General features: G+C 36.0%; 2 protein-coding genes across 7 annotated transcripts in view; one reads left to right on the top strand and one right to left on the bottom strand.

Annotated features, from left to right (window-relative positions):
* The window catches only part of UGP2 (UDP-glucose pyrophosphorylase 2), an 86,410-nt gene extending 81,550 nt beyond the window's left edge, over positions 1-4,860 (top strand). For all 4 annotated transcript variants that reach the window (XM_072937649.1, XM_006201503.3, XM_072937651.1 and 1 more), the window contains 3 exons: positions 55-297; positions 3,179-3,283; positions 4,393-4,860. In XM_072937649.1, the coding sequence (XP_072793750.1) occupies positions 55-297; positions 3,179-3,283; positions 4,393-4,500 (456 nt within the window). In that variant the 3' untranslated portion in view covers positions 4,501-4,860. The remainder of the gene's footprint in view (positions 1-54; positions 298-3,178; positions 3,284-4,392) is intronic.
* Positions 4,861-5,457: 597 nt separating this feature from the next.
* The window catches only part of VPS54 (VPS54 subunit of GARP complex), an 85,097-nt gene continuing 65,909 nt past the window's right edge, over positions 5,458-24,645 (bottom strand). For 2 of the 3 annotated variants that reach the window (XM_006201505.4, XM_006201506.4), the window contains exons 18-23: positions 23,738-23,825; positions 23,067-23,188; positions 22,873-22,953; positions 12,840-12,947; positions 10,757-10,851; positions 5,458-6,871 (exon numbers count right to left, since the gene is read on the bottom strand). In XM_006201505.4, coding sequence (XP_006201567.1) covers positions 6,766-6,871; positions 10,757-10,851; positions 12,840-12,947; positions 22,873-22,953; positions 23,067-23,188; positions 23,738-23,825 — 600 coding nt within the window. In that variant the 3' untranslated portion in view covers positions 5,458-6,765. Of the gene's footprint in view, positions 6,872-10,756; positions 10,852-12,839; positions 12,948-22,872; positions 22,954-23,066; positions 23,189-23,737; positions 23,826-24,358; positions 24,460-24,645 lie in introns of those variants that run through there. The other variant, XR_012058943.1, reaches the window with a different exon arrangement.

Here is a 24,645-nt window from a genome sequence, read left to right as displayed (position 1 = left end):
AGTGGAAGTAAGTTGCTAAAACCTGTGTTTCTCTCCCTGCTCCCTTTTCTACAGACTTTGGACGGAGGCCTGAATGTCATTCAGTTAGAAACTGCAGTAGGGGCTGCCATTAAAAGTTTTGAGAACTCTCTAGGTATTAATGTTCCTAGGAGCCGTTTCCTGCCTGTCAAGACCACATCAGATCTCTTGCTGGTGATGTCAAACCTCTACAGCCTTAACGCAGGATCTCTGACAATGAGTGAAAAGCGGGAATTTCCTACAGTGCCCTTGGTGAAATTAGGCAGTTCTTTTACAAAGGTATGTAATAATACATATATATATACGTATGATATACATGTGACTTTTTGGATATACGTGTGAATGTGTGTTTCTTAAATGTGTAATTATAAAGATATGACACACATGTGAATTGGAGTCCAGTCTTCGCTGCTGACCTATTATATTCCTCCATCTCTGATGTCTTTGAAAGGAAATAGACCATAGAAGATGAAGCTATAACTCATTTTTGAACTGACTGCTATAGAGTAGAAAAGAATGTTTAAATTTTAGGACATTTTATCTTATGTCTCGTCTAAAATCATTACTGCTTTCATTGGTGAGAAAATGTTAATCCTAGTTCGACAAAATTTATTGAGCCCCTGCCATGTGCAAGGTGTATTGTAGGTGCTTGGTGTTTAGCAGTAAATAAAAGACTAAATTCTTCACTTTCGTGGATATTCTAGTGGGGTAAAGGATGCTAGTGAGCAAGAGAATCAGAGGTGTAGAATGCCAAGTGATGGCAAATGCTGAATAAAGCAGGAATAGGGAGTGTGTGTGTGTTTGGGGTGGGTAGTGATGTCATTTTACACTGGGTGGCCAGAGATGGCCTCACTGGGAAATTAAGTACACCACGCAGGTATCTGGGGGCAAACAGCATTCTAGGCAGGGGGCATGGCAAGTAGAGTAAAACCCAACCCTAATGTGATAAATGGAATCCAAAAAATTTAATCATACGAAATGCTGAGGTTAATGAAGTGATGGTGAGCTTGTGGCTGGCCTGTAGAGTCCTGGTGTGCCATCCAAGCCTGTCTAGTCCTGGCTGTGGTTTAGTGCCACCTGGTGTGGATGTGTATACTACCTTATATATTCATGGGTATGATTCTGGATGCTGTGGCTGGGCTGCAATTCCCAAGATACCATGAGGCATTTTAGGAGTGTCCTCGGTCTTTGGTGCCTCTTTCATCTGCCTGGTTGGGCTGGGAAAATCCTGGTGCTACAAGGACCTACCGTCTTCTCACATCCTGAGATGGGATTGCTAACCATTTTCCCACCTAGCCTCATCTTCCCTTCCTTCCTAGCCTCTTCCATACCCTGCAGGAGGTTAGAACTTCAGCTACCCAAGTCTGAGCACAGGGGCCGAGTAGGCAATGGCTAGTTTATCTGAGGGAGAACCAGGGACATTAGCGAGCAAGTATGGCTGGAGCACAGTGGGCAGGTGAGGGACAGTTGGTCAGAGAGGTAACAGGTCAGATTGTGTAGAACTTTGTCACTGAACATTGGGAATGGGGCTTTTTCCCCTCCTCTGGTGGATGAGAAGTCATTGGAGAGTTGTGAGCTAAGGGGTGAAGGACCGATCTGGTGAACAAGAGTATAATCATAGAGACCAGTGAATAGGCTTTTGCTGGAATCCTGACAAGAGGAGATGATGACTTGGATCAGGGTGGTTACAGTGGAAATAATGAAAAATGTTGATATTCTGAGATATTTTGAAAGCTGTACCTGCAGGATTTGCTGTTGGACTAGATGGAGGGTAAGAGGGAGAAGCATAAGGATGGCTCCAAGGCTTCTGGCCCGTGCAGCTGGAAGCACGGAATTGCCGTTTACTGAAATGGGGGAAGGCCTGGGGGAGCAGAATGGCGAGTTAAATTGTGGAGATACTGTACTTGAACCTTCAAATGGAGAAGCTGAATGTATGCGTCAGGAGCTCAGGAGAGATCTAGAAGAGAGGTAAGTTTAAGAGTTGTCAGTTTATAGCTGGCATTTAAAGCCGCGAGATAAGCATCACCCAGGGAGTGAATGGGGGCTGGGGAACTGAGCCCTGAGGTACCCCAAGGCTTAGAGGATGGGGATGAAGTGGAGAAGCAGCAAAGGTGACTGAGGAGTTGCAGATGAAGAACTGGGTAGAAACCATGAATGTGTGTGTCCTGAAAGCAAAATGAAGAAAATGTTTCAAGAAAGAAGAAGTGATCACTTGTGTCAAGTGCTGCTGCCAGTTCAAGTAAGAGGAATGAGGATTCACTATTAGATCTAACAGTATAGAGGTTTCGGAGCCTGAATGGAATAGATTTAAAAGAGAATAGAAGAAAAACTGGAGATACGAATATAGACAGCTTATTCAAGAGTTTTGCATTACAGAAAAACAGAAAAATGGAGCCCTAAATAGAAAGGGATATAAAAGTTTTGTTTTGCTTTTTAAAGTTGGGAGGATTTATGGCATGGACAGTATCCTTGAACAGGCCACAAGAAGGGTTAGCCTGGCAGAGGAGAAATGGTCCAACCCCAGTTGTAGGAGGGACAGAGGATGGGTTCGGGGGCAAGTGGGTGGTAGTGGTAGAAGCCAGTGAAAGTCTTCCTATTGCTTCTATTTTTCTTTGCAAAGTAGGAAACAAGGCCATCTAGGACAATCTGTAGTGCCAATAAATCTAAGGAAACAAGAGGCAAAAATAGTGATCACTTACAGTGATAATTTGTGCTGCTGCTCTTCTGAGCTGTATTCCGTTTCCTCTCAGTGCTGCCCCTTCCATAAAGCCCAGCTCCTGAGCTGTCAAGTTTGCTTCGAACCGTGGTGATCTTTTTTTCCAACTAACTCCAGGTTATGTGACTCTACTCATCTGGCTCTTAGTATGTTGGTTATCTTTTTATTTATTACTTTTTAACATCTGATCTGCTCAGCTGTAATGTAAATTGCTTGATTGTAGGGACAAGTGTTCCTATCTCCTGGTCTCTCCTGCACAGAGTATTTCAACTCTCTCTGCACAAACAGTGAGTGCTTTAATAAATAGGGTTCTTTCCATTGAAGGCCTGTGCTTGGCCATAAACAGAATGTTTTTTTACATTTTAATTAAAATATCTTGTTAATTTAATCCATTTTTCTGTTAACTCAGTTTTGAAACAATTTTTGTTTCTATTTTTCTTTCAGGTTCAGGATTATCTGAGGAGATTTGAAAGTATACCAGATATGCTTGAACTGGATCACCTCACAGTTTCAGGAGATGTGACATTTGGCAAGAATGTTTCATTAAAGGTGTGTTATGATGAAAATTACAGTTATTATAGCTTTACAAGAAAGATTTCATTTTCTAGTCCTAAATTTACCTTTATTTTAAAGAATACTTCTTAGTCTGAATCAGATGTTTATAAGATATAGATACATTTTTAAAGGGAAAAGGCTTATCACAATATTTAGTATTAATAATGTCTTCCATAGATATACAGCATAGTTAGAATACAGTCATAAGTGTTGTATATAGGAATTCTGTGGGATATAACAGCATTCAAGTGGAAAGCAAACACCAATAAATAATTGAACTGATACTCTTTTATTGAAATATGACCATCTTTAAAATAGATCACTGTTAAATTAGCATTAGTTCACTAAAGATAACTATTTGAATCTGAATGAAAGTAGAAAAAAATGACTTCATTTATACTGAATATTGTCTATTCCTGTTAAAGTCATCTGTTGTCATCAGTATGAAGATGTTCGTTCATATTACTGTGGTGCTTGGGTACTCTGAGTAGCATTCCAGCCTAGCATAATAGAAGGACTACAGGTATGAGTATTAAAGCTCAGAATCAAAGATAAAACAGCTTTTTCCTAATCAAATATTTTTTTAAAATGCTGTACCTAGATTTCATGTGTTCTTCCCATTAAAGCTACTTAATTGAAGATCTTGAAAAAAACAAAAAATATATATATTCATATAAGCTTTATTGCTGATACTGCCTCATCTAAACAGTTTAAGACCTGAAAAATGTATCAGTAAACTGTTCTTAAAAAGAAAAAAAACCTGTATGTAAACGTAAACCAAGCACCTTTTAGTTTATGAAGGGAAGTAACGCTGGTGGCCTTGCAGGTAGTTCTTTGAGAGGCCACTCATGCTGTAGCCCCGGGTTTACTTCCCACTCCTAGATTCCTTGCCCCTTATCACAGATGATACCAGATCTGCTGCCAGAATTGTGACAGAACACATTATTATCTCCCTTAACGTGTCACTTGTTTTTCGTGGTTAATATTTATAAATATACTTACTCCAAGAGAGTTCTACGTAAACTTGGTAATTATAAGAAAACCAACTGCCTTTCAGCTGTAGTTGCAAGTCCATTCTTGCTTTTTGTTTTTCCTTCACTTAGGGAACAGTTATCATCATCGCAAATCATGGTGACCGAATTGACATCCCACCTGGAGCAGTATTAGAGAACAAGATTGTATCTGGGAACCTTCGTATCTTGGACCACTGAAATGAAAAATACTGTCTGTACACTTACTTTATACTAATTATGGGCTAAACAGTTTCTTACAATGAAATGTTCTTTAGGATTCTTAAAAAAGCAGGTACTTTACTATGTTACTGTACCCTGCAAGTGTTAATTTTTAAAGTAGAGTTTTCTGCAGTATGTATGCTTTTAGTCTGAGAAAAGCAAAGGTGGAAGCAATACTTTTCTTTTTTGAAGAGGATCCTGAAAGTGAATTCATCTTAAAGTGCAATATTGTTCAGTCTTAAAACTGAGGCAGCTCTGCTGGAAAATCTATTAACAGAGGCCTCAATGACGGTCACTTTGAACGGCTTGTGATTTCAAAAATAAAGCTGTGAAGCAATACATGTGTACACTTATACTTTTCAATGATAACTTTACAAAATGGTGAAGAAAACTGGTTTACTCTTGCTAAACAGTTTTTCTATCAGTTGGAAGATTTGCTCTTGGACTATTTTTAAGTATTCACTGGCCAGCTACCTAACAAATCCAGTTTGTGCATTTCTAAGACTCTTAACCACATCATTATTTCCATAGGAATTAAACTGGAAGGTGTTCAGTACCTTTCGTCTAGGTCTAAGGCTGGGATGCCTGCCATGCTTTCCACAGACTCCCCATTTACTGAAACAAAGCAGTGTTTCCTTTCCCAGCTGAAGGGGGTGGAGTGGGTAGAGGTAGGGTGTTTTTTTCACATCCTTGTTCTCTAGTGAGGTGGGGATATAACTTTATAAAGTTCCCTTTCCTTGAAGCTTCACTTCTTGAAGCTTGCTTGTTGTCACTGAAAAATGTTCATGAATAACCTTCCCAATCAGGTCTGCTGGAGTCTGATTTGCGGCTTTTCTCTAAGAACTGATTCTTCCATACTTGTTTTTGAGTAAGCTGCTTGTTTAAAAAGTTTACTGTATACTATTAAAAAAAAAAAAGTTGTCTTTTAACGTCTGATAATTTTTTACAGCTTTATTTTAAGACAGACAGTTAAGAACCAGTGACATACCTTTGTAATGAGAAAGGAACGAAAACAGGCTTTCCTTTTAGGAAACAGAAGAGCACAAAATAAGACTATTTCATTGTACAGAATCACCACAAGGTTAGGCACTCTGACAGGGTTAGGCAAGATTCCTGGTGTGAAGTGAAGCACAGGCACTTTAAATTTGTAGAGTGCTGCTGATTCTAATTTTGAAGGTAGGTATTATAAAAGTCTTTAAATAACTTACTCATCACTTTGTATTTCTGGCCCCAACACAGCAGCCTATATTTTAAAATTCTACTTCTCCCTGGTCTTTGTTCATACACACATTGAAAGTAACTTAGAAATAAGAACCTAAGGGGGCCAAACTTCAATGTTATCTAAATGTTAAAATGAGAACTCGTAAGTAGGCAGAATATATGAAAATGTATTCTTACCTCTGCTACAAATAAAAAGGCGAAAAAAAAAAAGATCAAAAAACAACCCCAACCCTTCATAGATACTTTTATAAAAATACAGCTGTTAAACTGCAGGCTTCCATATACCACATCTGAAAAGTACTGAAATTAGTAGTTGCATAAATAAACACCAAAATCTTAGTTATTACTTGAGATCAACCTGTCAAGTATTTCGACTGTCTTGGAAGGCTTTACCCAGTTGACATACACCGGTGGTAGAAAGATTAAATATGCAACACACAAAGCCTAAAACTCGACATTGGTCACTAAAACAAAAACTGAATTCCTAAATCCAAGCAATCAAAAGATGTTTATTTTTTATAGAAAGATCTGTAAAAAAATAATTTTTCAAACAGCTTTACTTTCATAGAGAAAACTTTCTACAGAGGTTGACTAAGATTTTAATATTTAAATTGTACCATCATTAAATAAGGTGGGACACCATATGAATTTCATTGCACTGGAAGAAATGCAAAGCATTTTTTAATATAAAGTATACAGAGCATTCTAGTCAACTACAGCTGTGTTACAGCTATGTGTTCTTTTGGATTTGGTCCAAAGAAACCTGAGTCTGTTTCCAGAGAGAATGAAAAATGTTATAGACACCTGATCAGTTACTCCTCACTGAAGGAAGCACACAAATGGCATTCCTTGTAGATCCCACTGAATCCCAGTTTCCCAACACTGATACCTTCCTCTTCCCCTTCCCCAACACCAGTTTACTTTGGGTTCCAGGTTCAGCTCTTGGATCACAGGCATCCATATTCTTGTCATGAACATACACATCACATGGTCAGATGAACTACCCAGTTTCCCAGTATGTCATCACCTTTTCTGTTCCCAGATCTCGGCCATATTTAGGTCCAAATCTTTAAGGCCTTTTAAGGCTTGAAGATTTCCAGTGTAAAAAGCTACATCTGCTGTAACCAACCTAAACATTGGAGAGAAAATTATTTTTAATCTTACACTTTCTTTTCAAAGTAGCAATGCTCACAGAGTAAGAGTCCTATCCTAGTTGCTGGACTATTATTTAAAATTTAGATTTCCTAGGGACAAAGTATCAATATATTTCTCTTAGTAGGATTCCTACTACCATATAGTTAGACCATTTAATCCTCTCAATATTTTGAAAAGGAATAAAACAATGCAGTTTGGACTCAGTTTCATAATTCTGCCCAATAAAATAGATCTATCTTAAAAACAGTATGAAACAGAAAGAAAACAGGTTAAGCTTTTTTTTTTTTAAATCAGTTGTCACTAGACTAGAATATAGCTGCGTATGACTAGTGAAATAAAGGGAAAGAGACAAGGGTTTTGGAGTACCATCCTAAGAATTTAAATGAAGGCTGGGATTCGTGTGTAGGTACTACTAGACAATAAAACTTGATACTGACAATCAATATAACAATACTTGACAAAAAAGAATTACACTTTTGAGAATTGAGCTGTCACATTAATGCCTATACATGAAAGAACACTCCTGGAAAGAATGCTCAGATAAATATCAAAGCTCCACACACAAAAAAATAGGGACTGGTCTGATAAGATGTATATGCTGACAGATGTGGTCCATGGAGAAACAAATAGGAGAGCTTGACTTAGTAGTTTGTAAAAGAGGAAATACAGCTTTGATATTTTCATGAAAACCTGAGTTCTGGACTGCTGGACTACAAGGGGACAAAGGTATTGTAAACATCTTAATACATGTACTACAGTCTAGTCCATACATCCTTCAGACTTACGTACTTAATGTTTCAACTTTGGTCACATGGCAGAATTTAGTAAGGACCATATTTTTCATTTGAAACTCATCTGATTCAGGGTACTTTAAAATCCATAAAAAGATTCTAAAGTGTCAATGCTTCTTGCAATAATGTAAGTACACTGAAACTGACAACAATGGCTCAAAAAAGAGCCTTTCTAAGGCAAGGTTCCCACATTAAAAATTAAAATTGAAGTAAATCTCCATTTTAAAATACCACGTTATGTTTAATAAACAACTATACAGTCTCCACAAAAAAGCACAAAGTTGAAATTTTTTGTTTGTTAAAAACATAAAAGAAAAGCAAATATCTGCAATATATGTAACCAAGAAAAGATTAGTTTGAGGGCATATGCAAAAATCTAAAATCAACAAAAATATAATACCCAAGAGAAAAAAATGGGTAAAGAATATGAACAGGAAAAGAGTATGAACAAAGAATAGGAACAGGAATTCGTCACCTGAATGACAAATATATTAAAAGGTGACAAATACCAGGAAATGCAAATCAAAACACCATTTATCCCATTAGACTGGCAATAATTAAATCTAACAGCAAATGTTGGCAAGATGTGGAGAAAAGGTGGGAATACAAACTTGGTACAGCCACTTTGGAGAACACTCTGGCAAAACCCAGTGAAGTGAAAAGTACATGTGCTGTGGTCCACTTGTAGGTATATACCCTAAAGAAATGATGACACCAGTAGACATGTATAAAGATCACTGTGGCATGACTGTAATGGAAAAAAGTAATGACCTAAAATCAATTACTAGGTGAAATGGACACATTACATATGGTTGATTCATGTGGGAGAATACAAAAAAGCAGTAAAAAAGTGGACAATTTCTATATATCAGTATAGATAAATCAGAAACAATGTTGCATGGAAAAAAGCAAGCAGCAAATGTACAATATGCCATGTAAGAACAGCTCGACATTTTTTTAGACACAGAATGCGAAGGACTTAAACAATATAGACTGGATTTACCAGAAATATTGCCTAAGGGTTGAGGAAAAGAGAAAGGGACTAGAGATGGGGTCAAGGGGTACTTCAGTTTCATTTTAGAACTTAAAAATTTTTTTCAAGTGAAAATGACAAATGTTAATTCAAGTAACAGGAATACAAGTATTCTCCAAATGTCTCCATACTTTTAAAATATCTTAAAATACAGAAAAAGGAAATCACATTAAAAAAGTGCAGGGCTGAGAAGAAGGACTAAGGAGCAACTCCTTAATGGGTAGGGGATTTCCTCTTGGAGTAGTAAAACGTTCACAACTGGACAGAGGTGGTGGTTGCACAGAGGCGGCTGTGAAGGTACTAAGTACCCCTGAATCGTAAACTGTAAAATGGTTAATTTTATGTTATATGAATTTCACCTTGAAGAAGAGGTGAATTTTTAGAGCCATTTCAGAAATGAAAATTCCTTGTAAGCAGATAGTTTGTTATGTCTTTGGCTAGAGTCTAGAAGTTAATTTTCAGGGAATTCTATCTTTCAAGGGATAACTCAAAGACAAAATCTGGCTTACACAGAATCAATGTCTTTAAAAGTATGTGACAGTGAAGATCTCTAAAGCTGTACTAACTGCCAAATAGCTACATTAGTGAAGAAAATAATAGGTGATGAGTTAACTTGGAGGCTTCAGAACTGCTGGCCTGAGAAAAATCAACCAACTAACCAGATTTATTTATGGGAGTAAATAGTAAAAGTAGAAGGGTATGAGTGGAACGGGGCTCTAGAATATTACTAGCTTTCTGAATAATCTCTGAGGGGTATTTGTTATTTGTTATACTGTCTTTGAACTTTTCTATGGCTTTGAAATTTTTGAAAATAAATAATTAAAAAAAAAAAGAACCAGGTAATAATCAAAAGAGAGAATCAAGATTTTTGCATAAAACTCCTAAATTAAGCCCGGCTGATAGATTCAGCAGTCTGAAGCTTCCAAAAAATTATCTGCAAAATCAATTCATTGTACTCTCCAACAACATGAGTTTGAGCTGCATGGGACCACTTACACGCAGATGTTTTTAAGTAGTTGTAATACAACAGCATTACACCATCTACTGTGGGTTGAATCTGTGGATGTGGAATTGTGGCTATGCAGGAACCCCATACATGAAGGGCCAGCTCTAAGTTATACGTGGATTTTCAACTGCTGGAGGGTCAGGACCCATAACCCCCACCCAATCCCCGCATTGTTCAAGGGTCAACTGTACTTCTTTTTTTAAGGGCAAGGCCACCTTCTGACTCTAAAATATGTTTTCTTCACTTGCTCCTATAAGTTTGAAATTTAAGCCTGAAACTCCTTTAACAGGGAACAAAATATTTTATTCCTAAAAATCCATGCAACCGAGGTAACACACTAAAGAAACCACGTTAAGGTCTAACTATATGATCAGTGCTTTGCATTTTGTATAATCTTTAAACCTACACTTTTATCTACATTACTCTTAACAAAAATCCTGTGGCAGCATTTTTTATCATCTTCCCTATTTTCAAATCTAAGAAAATAAAGGCTCAGACAGTAAGTGGTTTGCTCAGTTACACAGCTAGAAAGTAGCAGAACTTAAGTTTTCTGATTCTAAATCCTGTTTTCTCTTCTATATCACACTGTTTCACTACTAATACATATAATTTGTTCAATGGCTTACAATAAAATATGTACACACTAAATTTTGTAATCCTGTGAAGGAATTTATCCCTATCATTTTATAAGTAAGGCACAGAGGTTAAGTGACTTCTTCACAGAGGCCAAGTAGGACTCGGAGTTCTGTCTGGACAGGGAGGACTTGGGTAACGTGAGGAGGTGCTACTAGCACACCTGCTTCAACAATGGACATATAAGGTCAGTTAAGTAATGACATTTATATAACACTTTAACAGAGAGAGGTAGATAGATGATAGATAACTATCACCTCCACAGATGAAAAAAAAAGGCAAAAGTTGCTGACTTTACAATTCTGAGGCCCTGGGGAAAAGGACAGCATAATCAATAAAAACCAACTGAACAATTCAATATGGGAGAATGTGCTAAAAAATACGTTGAAAACATACCCATTTTGAGGTCCTCCATCATTTATTACATTTAAGTGAGATAACTGCTTTTTCAAGTGGAGTTTGTAACTTGCATTAATTCTTAAAAATAACATCTGGAAAAGAAATAAAACTAAGTTTCTTAAAGCTCTACTGAAATAGAAGACATAAGTAGTTAAGTTATCAATATTATTTGGAAAAAATATTTTTTAAAAAGCCTTTGCCTTGGCATACACTTTTATTGCTCCTCCAAAAGTATTTAACTGTTACTTCAGTATAGTTTTTCTCCTTAGTTGAAAAAAGCTCTTCCCTCTTTTCAGCAGTACAACTTTAAGTGATATGACTTATCATTGCCTTTCTGCCCCTTAGAAGGAGTCCTCTGGGATATGTAAGGCAACCTACCACACAGGTGAAAAGAATACAAAGAGACGGAGAATTCTGCAGTGTATTAACCAGGAACTTGAAAAAGGTCATAACGGTAGACACAAAGCTACCGTTACCCTTCTAAATTACTTGAAAGTATTTTATTACTCCACATGCACATTTTTAATGCAATGGTCCAATACTTTTTGGGAAATACCTGACCTGAAATTATATGCAATTACTCTATGCAAACAATTTTGTGAAATGTGTTTTCTATGGGAAAAATTATATAAGTCATCCATGGAAAAGTTTTACGGAATTACTGGTATTCAAGCGACAATAATGACATAAAATCTGTCATTTTTACTTAACTTTGACAAGAGTTCCTTTTAAATGATGATGCAGACAAAAACACACGAAATACCTGTCTACCAAGCTCCCTGACTTGGCTAAGCCTTGCTAGAGAATTAGAACTCAGATGGAAAATTCAGGTCAGAATGTCAGAGGTGGGAAGTCTTAAACATGGAATGAAAGGATGACTTGGCTACAAAGACTGAGAAAGAAAAATGAGACCCTAGTGGGTGCTCTGTATCTTCAGTCCTAAGTGAGCCCCAAAGGAATTGGATGATATTTAATTACAGGGCCGGTATGATTAATGGAAACCTAGGGAAGCATGAAAAATGGAAAAAGCTAGTAGAGGATGAAAGTCTGAGGTGGCATGGCAAAGGAGACTAGCGGGAGAAAGAGCAGGGGAGAGATACTAAGAAAGCTACCCTCTGTTCCCAAATACCATTTCCACGCACTCAACCAAATAGAGATAAACTGAAATAACAAACTTGTCTGAACAGCAAAAACCCCATTTCATCAGTCATATAACAAGTAGGTTTGTATTATAACATATCATTCTACAACTAGGCTTGAATGACATCACTTGGTATAAAGAGAACAAGCTAAGGTGGGTAAAGACTGGGAAAAAAGGAATACTGGAAGCTTTAAAGTACTAGGCAAGCATATGGAGGGAAGTGGGGGCAGGAATGCCACTGAAGAGGGCTGAGAACTCTGATAATAGGGCGGGGGAGACAGCAGGGGCAGAGGATGGATATTTCATAGGTAAAAGGTGCCACAGACTACCCACTTAGATATTCTTCCTGGTTAGTGCCTACTACACATCATTTATGCCGATTTAATAAATATTAATATTAAAGAACATTGGTTTACTTTAAATGTCATCTCATTATTAAGTCCATCACTAATTCCTCCCCTATCCAATTTGGATTATAATCGCAGTAACATATTTTACTGTTCATTAATAAATGTCAATCCTGATTTTCAAATTAATAATGTAATAAATTATGTAAGTAGAATCCGGGACTCTGATAACTCAATGGACAAATGAAAATCTGCTTTTTAATATGTGTAACAATCATTTTACTATACACCTGAAACACTGTAAATCAACTATACTTCAATAAAAAATAAAAATTTAAAAAAGAAAATCTGCTCTTTAGAATTGCTGACTATACAGCAAAGCTATTACTGCTCTGGCCTGTCAGAGCGAGGGACACTTTGAAATCAGAAACTTTTATCCATGTTCCAGAAGTCAATATAACAACTGGAAAAAATAATAATCATATTGGGATATGAACTAAGCTTTACTGTGCCAAAAGTACATAAAAACACTCCAATTCTGCATGCATATTATGTTATATATAATGAAGTAGTTTTAGGAATTTCTACTCACTTGTGTTTGTTCTTCTGGAAGGAGATCAAATATAGCTTCATGCATTTTTGCCATTTGTTTACAAATATTCCTGAAACAGGCAGAAGGAACGGGAGCTTTCACCTCATACTGGCAGGGAAAAATAATGAGAATTATGTTCACATCCTCTGGATTGCCCACTGGATCCCCACTTGTTCCCTAGGACATAAATTTTCTGACCCTACACATCTAACTCTGATCTCTGCTACTCATGCAAATCTCAACAACTCTTCATTAAAAATCCTATATACTTTGAGAGAGCCAGCATAATTTAATGGCTAAGAACATAGGCTGTTTCCCTTCTTAAAATGGCTCTGCTTGGGTTCAAATCTCAACTCTTAAAATTCTTAGCTTTGTGACTCTGGGTGAGTTCCTTCACTATATTGAGTGACCTATTTCTCTGTATCTCAAAGGGCTTGCTGTGAGGACTTTAAAAGATGGCCAATAAGAACAAAGAACAGTGCTTGATACAAAGTACTCAAAAAACATTGGCTACTATTCTGGCTCAATATACAATGATGAATCATTAAAGCAGACTCTCCAAATTAATAGAGTTTTAAAAAAACATGATTGTAAGAATGTGTCATCATGATCATATCTGAAATCAATGTAACTGGCAGAGTTAAAATGTTCTTTTTCTTTTGTAGGTGGGCCAATATAGTAACCATATTTACCCTAACTAAGATTAAGAGAAGACTTTTTCAATGAACTATACTGAAAATTTAAACTTAGGTAAATTCATTTTACTATTCTTACATCTGGAACAGTATACTGGTATAATTTAGATAATCATCTTTGGGCCCACATTTAGAATTCACAGCTTAAATTATAAATCATTCTCATTTATAAGAAAAATTTGGGCTAAATAATTATATTTTTGATGCACTAATCTTATATAGTTTATTAAAATGAGTTCTAATAAACTGCTACAGCAGGAACTATGTAGAAGTCACCATATGACTGGACCAAGATAAGCAAAGTTATGATCACCCAAGAGTCTGTCTCTCTTCAGCCTAGAAATATATCAAACATCCATTTATCTTTTTTATTAATAACAGCTTTAAGATACAATTCACATATCATAAAATGCAACCCTTTGAAGTGTACAATTAACTGTTTTTTTAGTAAACTATAGTTATATAACCATCATCACTAATATACAAACATTTTCATCATGCCAAAAAGAAACCCCATACCCATTAGCAGGTACTCCCAGCTCTTCCCTCCCCTCAGCCCCTGGCAACCATTAATCTCTAGAAATGGAATCATATAATACGTGGCTTTTTGTGACTGGCTTCTTTCACTTAACATGCTTTTAAGGTTCATCCATGTTGCAACATGTGTCAGTACTTAATCCTTTTTATGGCTGCATGATACTCCATTGCATGAATACACCATAGTTTACCCAATCATTAATTAACAGACATTTGAATTATTTCTACTTTTTTGGTTATTATGAGTAATAATGCCATGAACATTCATGTACAGGTTTTTTTGTAAACAAACGTTTTCAATTCTCTTGGGTATATACCTTGAAGTGGAATTACTGGGTCATATGGTAACTCCATGTTTAACTTTTTGAAGAAATGCCAAAATGTTTTTGAAAGTGGCTGTACCACTTTACAATCCCACCCAGTAGTGTACAAAGGTTCCAATTTCTCCATATCCTCACAAACACTTGTTACTGTCTTTTTTATTTTAGCCATTCTAGTGGGTTTGAAATAGTATCTCACTATGGTAATATCACCTTATTTTAACTACACTCCTGAGTAGTATCCCCCAAAATTCATGTCTACTGGAAGCCACATAAGGTCATACTGGATTACAGTGGGCCCTAAATCCACTGACTAGTGTCTTTATAAATGAAAGGAGAGGCGAATTTACTTGGGGGAGGGGTTATTAGGTAGAATGGTTACAATTTGACTGCACATATACAATATATTTCATGTAAATACATATATACAATATACTGCACATAATTTTTTTAGTTTATAAGAACAGTTTAGAGCTTTAGTTTTAAACTTACATAGATATCAAAGGAATAAAGCCAACCACAAAATAAGAATCAACAAAAAGGAGAGGGGAATTCAGACACAGAGGAAAGACGGACACATGAAGACAGAGGCAGAGCTTGAAGTGATGTATCTACAAGCCAAGAGATACCAACAACTGACAACAAGCCCTGAAACAAGAAAGAGGAAGGGAAGGATTCTTTGCTAGAACCTCTAGAGAGAGCATGGTCTGGTGACACTTTGATTTAGGACTTCTATCCTCCAGAACGATGAGTATAAATTTGTGTTCTAAGCCACTCAGTCTTGGTAATTTGTTATGGCAGTCCTAGGAAACACTCCCCAAACCTTCCTTCACTGCTGTTTCCCTAAAGATATTATTCTTTCCATCTTATCTTCACTACATATTTCTTCAATCACTTAAACTTGATACTATTACATCTTTATTCTTAACCCTTAAAATTTGGTTCTTGCCACTACCCAAACCACCTTCTCCCTACTGTTTATAACCTTCTGAAATTTCTCTCTGGAGAAATCACTAAAGATGTCCTAACTTCCAAATTTAGTAACTTTTTTTAGTGCCCCGTCCTCACCGTCCTGCAGTATCTCACACTATCTCCCACCTGAAACATGATCATGGTGTATGCAGAATGCTTTCCTGGTTCCTCCCCTCCTATCTTCCCCTCCTTCTATCTCCTATCTCCTAAATGCAAAGCTACTTCAACATTAATCCCCTCTTATCTTCCTCATTTTTCCTCTTATCAATATCACTCAATGTCATGACTTCTAATATATCTCTAGTCCTGAACCACTAAATTATACTGAGTTGAAGTCACACATCTTGTTCCAGTCCATCACTGAGCTACCATGAGCTTTCCCAGACTTGTTCCTCTTACCTGTTTCAGTTACTACTGCTGCCTTTACAATCCTCCTGGTCATACAGACCTGAAAACTCCATCTCAGTTTTTAATCCCTTCTTTTCCTTGTTTCCTTGTATTGAATCACTGACTAAGTCCCATCAAACGTACTTTCAAATTATTTTACACATTAGTTAGTACTCTGGGTCAGAGTTTCTCAACCTCTACACTACTGAGATTTTGGGCTAGATAATTTGTTGTTGTGGCGGCTGTCCTGTAGGATGCTCAGCAGCATCCTTGGCTTCTACTCACTAGTTACCAGTATTGTCCCACCCTCAACTGTGACAACCAAAAATGGTCCCAACATTTCAGAATGTCCTCTAGGGGTCAAAACTGTCTCACTTGAGAAACACTGCCCCAGGCGAGGCCTTCAACACGTCTCACCTGAAAAAATACAGCATTTTAACGATTCCAGATATTAGTTCAACAAACATTTAATAAAACTTCTTGGCACATAGGAAGCACTGAATAAATATTCTCTTGGGTGTGTATATGTACCTATGCACACGCATGTGTGCATATGTGAACACAGGCATGTATATGCGTGTATGCATATGTGTACATGTGTACTGTGCTGGCTGGAGTCTACAAAGATTAATCAGAGATAGTCTCTTTGGAGAACTGACTGTCTAAAAGTTGGTGGCCCAGAAAGTGGACACTGCATGCTACAGGAACATGGGTGGAGGACATTGAGGCAACTGCACAGATGGCTTCCTGAGCAGCTGCTGTGTCTTCAAAGGAAAAAAGTTATAGTATTCCAAATACAGGACATGCCATATCACCTTAAATCCATTCCACATACTATCTGATTGACCCCTCTAAAGTGCAATTCTAATCATGTGATTCATTAGTTTAAAAACTTTTGCATTCTGTTTCTGTTTAAATTTAGAAAGATGCAAGAGAATGTCATTACTACCCTAGCCACAAGAAAAACACAGGAATAATTAATGAAACCATAACTTTTATTGAACCTAGCACAGAACAGAGGTCACAGGAACCAAGGGAACTAATTCCAAGGAGTGACAAGGCCCTCAGAGGAGAGACAGATCATGGCAATCACTTTTGGCAAAGCAGAGGAAGAAGAGATGACCATCCCAGAAGCAAATAAGAAAAGAACTAACATTTTAACAAATTTCCAAAGGCCAAGTAGACATACATTCAGAATAAGTGAGAACCCTAGCCACAAAGCAAGTCTGCAGTCACTCACAAGTTCTCCATGGGTCTCCAGCCAGTGCTCACAAGCAACACTGGGGTCAGGGTAGGAGACAACAGAGGTCTCCTCTCAGTAGCACAGGCAAGCAGGAGATGACTGGCTGCACTAGGGAAAAGGAACAAATGCCACCCACTTCCCCAAGCCCTTCTTATACAAAGCAAAAGCTTTAAGTCACTGTGAAGGGAGAAGGGGCCCCAAACTCTTTCATCCCCAAGGCCACCACGTAAGGGGTAGAAACAAAACACGCATGGTCCTGAGGGAAGGAAGAAAAACATCTTAAGCCCAAGATCCTATGACAATCAAAGCAGAGGTTGGCTACCACTGGAGGAGGGGTGAGAACACTGAGAAGGCACCACATCTAAGGACTCCCACTACCTAATTTCAAGACTTACAACAATGCTACAGTAGTTAAGATGGTGTGGTGCTGGTGTAAAGACAGCCATATAAAGCAATAAAATAGAACAGAGTTCAAAAATAGACCCACATAAAAACAGTCAACTGATTTCAACAAAGGTACCAAAGGAGACAGGATAGTCTTTTCCATAAAATGTACAGACTCACAGTTCACACTACATAAAGATGAACTAGAAATGGATCATGGACTTACACATAAAGCCTAAAACAACAGAGCTTCTAGACGAAAACACTGAAAAATATCTTTGTAATTTGGTTTACAAAAATTTATTGGGATAGGACACAAGAAGCATGAACAACACAAGGAAAAAAACTGATAAACCGGAGTTTACCAAAATGAAAAACTGCTCTTTTTAAGACACTTAAAATGAAAAGATAAGTCACGGACTAGGAGAAAACACTTAAAAACATATATAAAGGGCTTGTATCTAGGATATACAAGGAACTCTTAAAACTCAGTAAGAAGACACCTCAATCTTTTTAAATGAGCAAAAAACCTGAACAATTTACCAAAAAAAAGTCTGGACAGCAAACACATACGAAAAGATACTCAACATATTAGTCATTACACAAGTTAAAACCACAATGAGCTATCACTCAGTACAGACCTACCAACAGACTAACATTACAAAACAGAGACAACAGAAAGATTAAAGAATATCTAGAACTCTTATACACCACAAGTAGAATACAAAATTGTATAGTCACTTTGTAAAATAATTTGGTAGTTTTATATCAAGTTACCACAAAGTTTTACATTTCTATAAATCATCAATATATTCCAAGGTATTAACATAAAAGAAATGAAAACACATGCTCACAGAAAGATGTGCCCACTAATGTTTATAATAGTATTAATTTATAACACCCAGAAACTGGAGAAAACCAAAAGGTCTATCAACTGATGAACAGATAAACAAATAGTGGTACATCCATCCAAGGGGTACCACTCTATAATAAAAAGCAACAAACCATTAACACATGTTATAACATCCATGGATTTCAAAAGCATTATGCTAAATGAAGGAACCTGGGACAAGAGGCTATATTCTGTATAACTCTATTTATAGGACCTTCTGGAAAAGGCGAAACTACATGGATGAAAATCAGATCAGTGGTTGCCGTGGCTTTGGGATGTCAGGAAAGGACTGACGACAAAAATGCCCTAGAGAATGTTTAACAGTGATGGACTTGCTCTGTATTTTGATTGTGGTAGCCCCACTACAGTATACATGTTAAAATTCATCAAACCATATACTTAGAAAGGGTGAATTTTACTGAATGTAAATTATACTTCTGTAAGCCTGACTTAAACTGCTTAGCTCTCCACTCAGAGTCAAAACTCCCTACTATCTTTCCAACATATATCCCATTCCTTGGTCTACACACCCTAGTACATTAGCTAAATGGAATTACTTAACTTTTGTTATTATTAATAACAACAGCAAAAGCATTAGCAGTCACTTACTAGAACTGGCTATAGTCAGATACATGATAAAAGAAAAGTGGTCTACATATATTATCTCATAAATCCTCACTACAACCTTATGAGGCTTTGTTAGTATCCATATTTAGAGGAGATCAATAATTTGTTATTAATAATTAATAACTTGTTATCCCCCACTTAAGGAGATTAATAATTTGCCCAAGGTCCTTCAATGGCTAATCTGTGACAAACATGTAATTTTTCTTTTTTATTGAAGCATAGTTTATTTCCAATGTTGTGTTAGTTTCTGGTCTACAGCACAGTGATTCATTTTATATATATTCTTTTTCATTATAGGTTATTACAAATCATTATAGTTTTTTGTGCTATACAGTATGATCCTGACATTTATCTATTTTGTTTCCAGTAGTTTGTATCTGCTAATCCCCAACTCCTAGTTTATCCCTCTCCCTCTCTTTCTCCTTTGGTAACCATAAGTTTGTTTTCTATTGCCTGTTTCCGCTTTGTAAATAAGTTCATTTGTGTCCCATATATATGTGACATCATATGACATTTGTCTTCGTCTGTTTTATTTTACTTAGTATGATAATTTCTAGGTTCATTTATGTTGCTGCAAATGGCATTATTTCATTCTTTTTTATGGCTGGGTAGTATTCCATTATACATTTATACCACAACTTCTTTATCCAATCATCTGTTGATAGACATTTAGGTTGTTCCCATGTGTTGGCTATTGTAAATAGTGCTGCTATGAAATTTGGTGTACATGTATTTTTTCAAATTAAGAGTTTTTTCCTAATATGTGCACAGGAGTGGAATTGCTGGACCATATGGTAACTCTCTTTTTAGTTTTTTACAGAATCTCCATACTGTTTTCCACAACGGCTGCACCAAATTACATTCACTAACAGTGTAGGAGGGCTCCCTTTTCTCTATACCCTCTCTAGCATTTCTCGTTTGTGGACTTTTTAATGATGGTCATTCTGACCAGTGTGAGCTGATACCTCACTATAGACAAACATGGAATTTGAACTTAAGTCTACCTGACCCGAAAACCTGATAAACTTCCTTCTTATGATTCCTACCAGCATATCTGCTTCATGCTGTTACCTCAGAGTATCTTTCCGCATCAACTTCATTTGCCCTAATTGTACCTATCTTTAAAAGCAAAACTAATACGCATGTCTCATCCATAAAAGCTTTCCCAGATCACCCTCCCCAGCTGGAAACCATCTCTTTCAAAACATTAAAAACTCTAATAGCACTGAATTGATTCCTTACTTATGACACTTTACATATTCTACCTCCTGTTAGTTACTAATATAATTTTCCTATTAAGTATTTTACTATTTGAGGACAAGATCAAAGGCTTCTTCACCCTTGTGTATCCCTGTTATCTAACACAATTTAACTGAATGAATGAATGAATGGTGGCTGGAACATTAGTCCAGCCAATAATACAACTAGATGTTAACGCTTCATTCCACTCAAGGAATGGTACACTGACCTATTAACTTCTTAGAATCAGCCTATATTTTATTATTGCATTATCCTTCTTTCGTCAAATTAAAACTCCAGAGTTAAGAAAATGAAAAGCTGAAAACTGAGAGGCTAAGGTAAATCAAATACTGTCTGCTATTCTGGTATGAATTAAAAACAGAGCCAAACTCCAGGACAACCCATGAAAGCAAGCAGAGCAGAGAGTGGTAGAGAGAGACATGGTAATACAGGGAGAATGCAATATGTCAGGGTAACAGGAAAAGTCATCAGCGGGTAAGGTAGTGGAGAAAACACTACGTTGCAAATGTCTAGGCACATACTTGAGATTAAAAAAAAAAAAAGATATCAAAAATGGCGTCTGAAGTTTATAAAAGAGTTAAGAAACATAATAACCAAATTCAATACACAGATCATATTGAATCTATTATTTCAAATAAGTTATTGTGAGAAAGAATATTTTGGGACAACTGATGAGTTTAAAATAGGAATAAGTATTAGATGATATTAAAGAATTATTGTTAATTTTGTTAGGTGTGATATGGTAGTGTGATCATATAAAAAAGTATCCTTAGTTTTTAGAAATATATACTTAAATATTTAGATATGAAATATCATAGTGCCTCGAATTTACTATGAAACATTTTAGTAATAAAAGAAAAACGTTAATGACATTTTACTTAAAAGACATGTTAATGACTATTAAATATAGGTGATAAGTACATGGGAAGCTCATTAAATAATGCCCTTTATTTTTCTTTACGAAAAAGAAAGAAAGAAAAAAGAATAAAACGAGTGGTCACGGGAAAAAGTCTAGCCATAGTCCCAATTCTTGTTCAAAAATCCTGGATCACCAACATGATAGAATAAAGTTAGGGTTTTAAGAGTACTGGCACTTTTCCGGTTTTGCTTCGTTATATTCCACAGCTTATAACTAGTTTCACTATTTGGCGTTTGCCTTATTCTACATTGTGAGGTGTTTACTGTCCTCTACCTTGTTTGACAGCAAACTTCTTGAGGATAGTCACAGCGCATTTACTGACTTTTGGTACACAGAAGAATGCCATATATCAAAAAGGAAACTGGTGGAACAGAACTACTTTTAAATTTAGCTTGTACTTGGCAATCATGAAGTTGAATGAAGTCCAACCATGAAGCTGAAACATGAAGAATATAGAGAATTTCTAAACAGCAATGATTTTTCTCCATACAAAACTAGAAACTTCGAGGGCAAAACATAATATACGTATGTTTGCACATAATTATAAATTCCTTAAAGTTCTTAAAAGAGAGGCATAAAACATCTATGTTATCTATTAACTACACTAGCGGTCCTAAAAGTATGGTCTGGGGACACCTGGGAGTCAAAAACTCTTCCAGGGAATCTATGAGGTAAAAACCATTTTCATAATAATACTAAGATGGTATTATCTTTTTCACTTTCAGTCTCACATGACTGAATAGTGGGGATTTTTAGATGTCATCATTCTGAAGGCTAATCGAATGTTTATGTATTCTTGTGTTTTAAAATTTTTTAGTTTTAATTTTTAATATGGTACTTACTGATAGGTATACTTTGTACAAACAAAAACTCTTTGAGGTCCTCAATTATTTTTAAGTGTAAAGGGGTCTATAACCAAAATGTTTGAAAATTTATGACATTAAACAAATGCAATCTTATTTTCTAATCATTCCTTTTTCATTGTCAGCTTCAAAGGTTTGTTGTGTCAGTGGGCACCACCTCATCTTATCCTTTTTTTATGTGCCTGCTGCTCTTGCCATCTCAGAATCTGAAGGATCCACATAGAAGGAAAAGCATATCAAAGTGCCTTGCCTTTTATAAGATTACTCTAAACACATTCTGGGGCAAAAGTATAAACTAAATAAACCTTCAAACTTTCAAGTTATGAAATTTCTGCTTTTTCCTTAAAGCATGTATTGAAGAATTTAGAGAAAGCAAAGAGTGAGGGATAGGGCCAAAGTGACTAGGGCTGATTAAGTGACATTTTTCTGAAGATACCCTCCCAGTGTAATTGAGAATTCTTTGGAAAACAGTGTTCTTTTTAATGAACTATTTGGGATGGGAAGCAAATTAGAAACAAATATTGAAATTGAGTATCTCTGAGAGAAATAACAGAGTACCTCAGGTTCTGCCTTTTTAGCCTAGAAAATAAAGTTTATCTTTACCAAAAATAATTTATTTAATTTTTTTCCTATTTTGATCTTTATTTTCTCAGTTCTGCCTCTGGAAGGCTTTCACACTAAAATATGAAGAAAATACATAACTTTCAGTGCAGCTAATGTAAAATTACTTCTGCATGGGGTCTCTACAATCCTTGAAATCATCTACTCCCAACCCCATTTCCAAGTCCCTTAAGCAGATGAACATCAACTATTTGGGTAATCTGAATATTCCATTGTGTTTTCTTCCTAAATCCTGAAGAATCTGATTTGTTAGACAACTGTGAAAAGTCACAATGCTTTCAAGCAAAGCCTGATATTTTCCATAAACCATTACCTTAGACAACAGCTTGTCAAATAAGCCATCCATTATCGCTACAAGCTTAGCTGATATTTCAGCTATGTGGTCGTGATAGTCCTACAATGAGAAATAACATTGTATTTTAAAGTCCCTGGGACACATCTAAAAAATACTTAACAATTAGGGAATTAAATTTATGAAATTCCAGTAGAAAATATATGTAAAGCTACCTTAGTGATATGATCAAAATGCCTAAGCATGCTGTATTGCTTAGGCTGCAGTCGAGCTTCAAAATGAGCCCGGATCACGGGAATGTAGTGCACAATTAGCTGCAAACAGCGTGAAGAAAGAGCTGAAGATCCAGGAGGTGGATGTATCATGGAGAAACAAAAAAGGATATTAGAGGCTTTAAACACATATCAAATTAAGCCAAAAATGTCAATAAATTTTATACATTTATTTCATAAATGAAGAACACAGTGGTAGAAAGCAACATATTTCATTTTGTTTAAGAAAATTGTTTGGTACTGAATAATGCAATGAATATGCTGCTTTTCCTAATGGACTCAAGTTGTGTTACTAGCATGAGGAAGCTAGTGGGACAACTGATTCTCTTCTGACATTCAGATACCATTTACCTCATACATACATATGTACTTCATGCATGTTGTATTTTAACATTTTCTATAGTAGTAAAACTTTCTATTAACTTATACTTATCAGAGTAGAAATTCCCCATAACATTTCTCCAGAATGTTGTGGGGAAATTAATTTTTTCAATTATTGTAATGCATAAAAAAGTGAAGTAACATTGCTACTTTTAGAACCTTTCGTTAAAAAAATAAGTATAGTAACATCACTACAACGCCTCAGCATGTGAATTAAATGCAAGAATCCATACCTAAATTTTTTGTAGTTATTGTTTTCAGTCCAACAACTTGCAGTGCACCAGCTCCAAGAACTAACTGGCAACTTCTTGAATTGAAGTACTAACAAAGGAAGGAGAGAAAAAAACCCAAAAGTTAATTAAAAACTATTCGTTATATGCTGGCAATGTGTTAATTCTAAAAATACATTCCTCTTTCCTCTCATTCAAGAAGCAAATAAATTTTTCTAGTAAGAGCAATTAGGATCTATTTATGTAATGACAGGAAAAAAAAAAAAAGGCAAGGGGTATTCCTAAATAATATTTACAGTCTGGTAGGGAAAATGTTGAGAAATTCTAAAAAGCAACTGTTCAGAAATTAATCTTTAATTTACATTCACAAAACTAGTTGTTTCAGTCTTTCTAATTGGACAGTCCTATTTTCAAAAGGGTAACAAAATCTTTCTGGACTAAAATACGACAACTTAATTTCGGGATAGAATTAACTGATAGATTATAGACATTTAAGAAAAGTTAAGTCTTTTCTCTAAGCTAGCAGTTAAAAATATGTTAATATGAAATGGCTGAATAAAATTATCACCACATTTTCATTTTACATCAATGGTTCTGAAAAATGATTTAAGAAAAATCTCTAACCTTAGTGAGATGAATTTTGTAAAGTTCAGTGAATTCCTTCCATGCACATTTGAAACCAGTCCAGGTTTTTTGACCTAAGTGGCCTCAGTCATGTTCAGCACCTAACGAACAAATCATCTCCTGTCTCCAATGTCATTAACAACTCTATAAGTGTAATGAGGAATCACTAAGTGAGGAAGCAGGTGGCCTTCTTCCATAACATGCTGTGATTCAACCACAATTGAATGTAACAAAAGTAATGTCTTAAAGATACCTTAACCTTGAAACGTCTTAGAGTTGAAAGATTA

Source organism: Vicugna pacos, chromosome 15 (genome assembly GCF_048564905.1).
Source record: "Vicugna pacos chromosome 15, VicPac4, whole genome shotgun sequence".
NCBI classification, from domain to species: domain Eukaryota; kingdom Metazoa; phylum Chordata; class Mammalia; order Artiodactyla; family Camelidae; genus Vicugna; species Vicugna pacos.
The sequence above is the reverse complement of the archived record's forward strand: the minus strand, read 5'-3'. Positions and strand labels throughout refer to the sequence as shown.